This window comes from Neoarius graeffei, chromosome 15 (genome assembly GCF_027579695.1).
Source record: "Neoarius graeffei isolate fNeoGra1 chromosome 15, fNeoGra1.pri, whole genome shotgun sequence".
NCBI lineage: Eukaryota > Metazoa > Chordata > Actinopteri > Siluriformes > Ariidae > Neoarius > Neoarius graeffei.
This window is the reverse complement of record NC_083583.1, coordinates 45,939,684-45,945,754: the sequence shown is the minus strand read 5'-3', so window position 1 is coordinate 45,945,754 and position 6,071 is coordinate 45,939,684. Positions and strand designations below refer to the sequence as shown.

General features: G+C 49.1%; 1 protein-coding gene across 1 annotated transcript; it reads right to left on the bottom strand.

Moving 5' to 3' along the window:
• Positions 1 to 417: 417 nt before the first annotated feature.
• Positions 418 to 1,677, bottom strand: LOC132898883 (C2 calcium-dependent domain-containing protein 4C). The gene has a single exon (XM_060940550.1). The coding sequence runs from the start codon at positions 1,675 to 1,677 to the stop codon at positions 418 to 420; it is 1,260 nt and encodes a 419-aa protein (XP_060796533.1).
• Between the last annotated feature and the right edge of the window lie 4,394 nt (positions 1,678 to 6,071).

Here is a 6,071-nt window from a genome sequence, read left to right as displayed (position 1 = left end):
CGCGGGATTAGGTTTCGTGGGATTTCATGTCATGTTCATGTCGCGCGCATTGCGTTTTTTTTGAACACAACTTCAAAATAAAAGCAATGCACATTCAGTCCATGCATGAGGTAAAATTAGAAAATACATTTATTTTGTAATTTCTCATTAACCTTATGTGGGCCGGTCAGAATAAACCAAAGGGCCGGATGCGGCCCGCGGGCCGTAAAATGCCCAGGTCTGCTCTAAAGGTACAATGCTGTACTTTGTTTTCTGAGAATGAATCTAAAGGCTGAGCTCGAGTTGAAGGCATGAATAAATAAGTCACTGCTAAATGAACTGCTGCTAATACTACATAGTAACAGGATTTGATATTTACTTTAAGGTACATTAGTCCTCCTTTCAAGGCACTAAGCCCTCATAAGCCCGTATGTAGGCTTAAAGACCAGGCAGCAACTTCCCCAGAGGAACCTCTCTCTCCCCTACTAGGCTGTCTCTTTTCAGGCTAGTGCCCTTGTTCACCACTTTGATCTTCAGAGCTAGGCTTTTCACCTCAGCTGAGCTCACAGAATCAAAAAAGAAGTCCTCGTTGAAGACGGGATTGCGGCTGTTCTTGATTATAGTGCTTCTCTGCTTTTGCTGCTTGCCCGGGTTGAGGTAGAGGGATACACAGCAGTTAATGCTCTTTATGTCAAACGTCTGGTCATAAAGGTCTTCAGCTGCAATGATGCGGACACGCAAACGTGCTGTTCCTGGATCATAATCAGCACAGAGCCGGATCATTCCTCCCTTGTGGAGGTTGACTCTGTGCTCCCTTTGCTGTCTGTTCTTCCCATGCTGATGATCCAGAGTTCCACCATCTGCGGGAGAGTGGAGTCTCCTGGGCACGCTGGGGCTGGGCTCTGCAGAGCTGCACTCATCAGTGGAGAGTGAACTATGCCGGGCAAATGTCCTCTTGGCTTTGACCACTTTGGCCTGAGTCTCATGGGTGAAGATCTTGAGCAAGGAGGCAGAGCGGGACAGCAGGGGCGAGCTGAACGGAGAGGATTCAGCCGAGGAACATGTGTCACTCTCGCCCCCACTAAAGTAGCGATATGGGTTGATATGGGATGTACTGAAATCCAGAGGGTTCAGATGGTTAACTTCAATGCTGGACTTGCCTGCTGACTTGCGCTGGGTGTTGGGGGATGTGACTGGGCTTGTGTGGTCACAGTGAAAGAGCGACTCTTTCCGACGAGTATGGGGACTCTCCATTAGTGTAGCAAATCCATAGGAGGTCTGAGTCTTTGGAATATATGACAAAGACATAGCTGTCTGGGACTGAGGGTCAGCATTGGTGTCTCCAGCAACAACATCATCCGCACTCTCGATCTGAATGATGTGACGGTTGGCAGCCCTTAGCAGGTTTTTGGTGTCTCCAGCTAGTTTGCTGACCAGGCGAGGACTTCGAGGGCTGCTGATTTTGTTACCAATGATCTGCTCTGAGGTGGAAGGCTGTACACCTTCCTTGGGCTTCACGTCTGGTGTTTCAGTCTCTGGTGGGCAGCTCACCAGCTTGGGAGGGATGAAGAAGTCTGGAATCTTATCAGGGGTAAGAACGTTGCTGTAGATGGGTGTCTTGTCCTGTTTGTCTCCTGCCTCCCCTGGCCGGGGAGCATTGTTCTCCACCGAGCTCCGGATTTTCTCCAGAACCCACATGATTCTTCAGGGTCTGACGCACTGAAGGACAGCTGGATTTCTGTCTGCAATATTAGGTAGAGTTGCTTAACATATACATATAACAGTCAGCATGCTGAAGTCATTTCCAAAAGAAAGGGGTTTTTTTTGTTTTTTTGGGGGGGGGGGGGGTGCTATGCAAAATCATTGTTAAACAGAAACAAACAGTTGTGTGTGGACATAACTTATTTTCAAAGGCTCAGCCTTTTGACTTGGTCACTGGGGGTGGGTGGGGGAATCAAGACAATCCATCCATTATCTGTAGCTGCTTATCCTGTTCTACAGGGTCGCAGGCAAGCTGGAGCCTATCCCAGCTGACTACGGGCGAGAGGCGGGGTACACCCTGGACAAGTCGCCAGGTCATCACAGGGCTGACACAGAGACAAACAACCATTCACACTCACATTCACACCTACGGTCAATTTAGAGTCACCAGTTAACCTAACCTGCATGTCTTTGGACTGTGGGGGAAACCGGAGCACCTGGAGGAAACCCACGCAGACACGGGGAGAACATGCAAACTCCACACAGAAAGGCCCTCGCCGGCCACTGGGCTCAAACTCAGGACCTTCTTGCTGTGAGGCAACAGTGCTAACCACTACACCACCTTGCTGCCTCAAGACATATGATTTATTAATATCATTTTCCCCACCTGCATGTGCAGTGTGACATCAGTTTATTGACTTTTCAATGAACATTAGAGAAAATATGAAAGATTTTTTTTAAACTGTTGTCTTATGATCAGATTATTTAATATTACAATAATTATTAAAAGGAGGAATAAAACAGTCATATTTTAGCCTAATTAAATTGAAGGTTGTATAGTAGTATAATGGCACATGATAATCTCATTAGAAAAGGCACTGTATGAATTAAACAACTTCTTGTTGTAGTAAATCAACATGCAAACAGCCTGTTCACAGTACATACACAAAAATAACTGGTATAGAGACTGGAGGTTATTAGAACAATAAATGGAGCAACAGGTTGTCTTGAATAATAATAATAATAATAATAATAATAATAATAATAATAATAATAATAATAATCCAAGCATTATTATTTCCAAATTATCATTAATAATCGTTACATTTAAATGGACCAGAAAATTACATTGAAATCCACTTTAATCAGGGAGTTCCCCGCTGCAGCAAGGAGCTTAATTTGGTCCAAGACCAAAGGCGCAGATACTAATATATTAGACAGTACGCCATAATAGTGCACTCCTGCAGTGCACACACACACACACACACACACACACACAACTGTGGTGGCATACTACCGAGTCTGGTAGTGTGCACTTCAGGACTATTGAGATGCTCGCCAAGATATTCATTCTCTCTCTCACACACACGCACACACACACAGGGAACTGTGGTGGCATGAGTATGGTAGTGTGCACTTCAGGACTACTGAGATGCTCGCCAAGATATTCATTCTCTCTCTCTCACACACACACAGGGAACTGTGGTGGCATGAGTATGGTAGTGTGCACTTCAGGACTACTGAGATGCTCGCCAAGATATTCATTCTGTCTCTCACACACACACACACAGGGAACTGTGGTGCCATACTACTGAGTATGGTAGTGTGCACTTCAGGACTATGGAGATGCTCGCCAAGATATTCACTCACTCTCTCTCTCACACACACACACACACACACACACACACACACACAGGGAACTGTGGTGGCATACTACTGAGTATGGTAATGTGCACTTCAGGACTACTGAGTTGCTCGCCAAGATATTCACTCACTCTCTTTCTCTCTCTCTCACACACACACACACACACACACACACACACACAGGGAACTGTGGTGGCATACTACTGAGTATGGTAGTGTGCACTTCAGGACTACTGAGATGCTCGCCAAGATATTTATTCTCTCTCTCTCTCTCACACACACACTGGGAACTGTGGTGCCATACTACTAAGTCTGGTAGTGTACACTTCAGGACTACTGAGTTGCTCGCCAAGATATTCACTCACTCTCTCACGCACACACACACACACACACACAGGGAACTGTGGTGGCATACTACTGACTACTGAGATGCTCGCTAAGATATTTATTCTCTCTCTCACACACACACACTGGGAACTGTGGTGCCATACTACTAAGTCTGGTAGTGTACACTTCAGGACTACTGAGTTGCTCGCCAAGATATTCACTCTCTCTCTCTCTCTCTCTCACACACACACACACACACAAACAAACAGTTTTGCTTAATTACTGCATTTATGCTAAAGGTTCAATAACATTTTAAGTGACTGAGTAAAATTAAGCATCATTCAGAGCAAAACCTCAATATTCCGTTTAAACAACTTATAAAAAGTAAACTACTTGCTTATAAACACACACACACACACCACACACACTCCTGTTGCCTGGCCGCAGGCTGGACTTACTGTGTGTTTTGGCTGCAGCACTCTCTCCGGGTGATGCAGCCCTCTTTCTCTCTCCGGGTGATGCAGCCCTCTTTCTCTCTGCGGGTGATGCAGCTCTCTCTCTCTCTCTCTCTCTCTCTCTCCGGGTGATGCAGCTCAGCACCAGCAGCTCATCTCACTCAACCGCAGCCTCCCTCCTTCCTTCCAGCGCGAGCTCCAGTTGGCATTCGAAAAGTGGCCGTTACCTTTTTATATCCCTGAGGCGGCCAATCAGAGAGCCCGAACGCTTCCGATCAACAGCCAATCATCTTCATCATCATCATTTTAGACGGCCACCAGCTGCACGCGAGCAACTACACACGGGCTCGAGGCTGAAGTTCAGCAGCACAGACATCAGTGAGTCAGGCAAGAGGACCCTGCACCCATCAGGAGAACCCTGCACCCAGCAGCAGGACCCTGCACCCATCAGGAGAACCCTGCACCCAGCAGCAGGACCCTGCACCCATCAGGAGAACCCTGCACCCAGCAGCAGGACCCTGCACCCATCAGGAGAACCCTGCACCCAGCAGCAGGACCCTGCACCCATCAGGAGAACCCTGCACCCAGCAGCAGGACCCTGCACCCATCAGGAGAACCCTGCACCCAGCAGCAGGACCCTACACCCATCAGGAGAACCCTGCACCCATCAGGAGAACCCTGCACCCAGCAGCAGGACCCTGCACCCATCAGGAGAACCCTGCACCCATCAGGAGAACCCTGCACCCATCAGCAGGACCCTGCACCCATCAGGAGAACCCTGCACCCATCAGGAGAACCCTGCACCCATCAGGAAAACCCTGCACCCATCAGCAGGACCCTGCACCCATCAGGAGAACCCTGCACCCATCAGGAGAACCCTGCACCCATCAGCAGGACCCTGCACCCATCAGGAGAACCCTGCACCCAGCAGCAGGACCCTGCACCCATCAGGAGAATCCTGCACCCATCAGGAGAACCCTGCACCCATCAGGAGAACCCTGCACCCATCAGCAGGACCCTGCACCCATCAGGAGAACCCTGCACCCAGCAGGAGAACCCTGCACCCAGCAGCAGGACCCTGCACCCATCAGGAGAATCCTGCACCCATCAGGAGAACCCTGCACCCATCAGCAGGACCCTGCACCCATCAGGAGGACCCTGCACCCAGCAGGAGAACCCTGCACCCATCAGGAGAACCCTGCACCCATCAGCAGGACCCTGCACCCATCAGGAGGACCCTGCACCCAGCAGGAGAACCCTGCACCCATCAGGAGAATCCTGCACCCATCAGGAGAACCCTGCACCCAGCAGCAGGACCCTGCACCCAGCAGCAGGACCCTGCACCCATCGGGAGGACCCTGCACCCATCGGGAGGACCCTGCACCCAGCAGCAGGACCCTGCACCCATCAGGAGAACCCTGCACCCATCGGGAAGACCCTGCACCCATCGGGAGAACCCTGCACCCATCGGGAGAACCCTGCACCCATCGGGAGAACCCTGCACCTATCGGGAGAACCTTGCACCCATCAGGAGAACCCTGCACCCAGCAGCAGGACCCTGCACCCATCAGGAGAACCCTGCACCCAGCAGCAGGACCCTGCACCCATCAGGAGAACCCTGCACCCAGCAGCAGGACCCTACACCCATCAGGAGGCAAAGCCAAAATGACACTTGACTGCAGTTACCACGTGCCTTAGTGATGGTATTTTTGTTTTATTAGTGTTTTTGTTGAAAATAATTATTTCTTAAATGAGGGATTTGTTTTTCTCTGAATAAATGTATTTCAGTTAAAAGGTTGGTTTTTTTCCTCATTTTTTTTCAGTGTGAGATGAAGCAACTTGACCAAAAGGTGATTTTTTTTTCTAACCCTTTTTTTTAAACTAATCTTTACAAGGAGTGTTAATAATCAGGGAGGGCACTGTATATATGAATAAGCTAAAGGACTTTATGGCATTATTTTACTG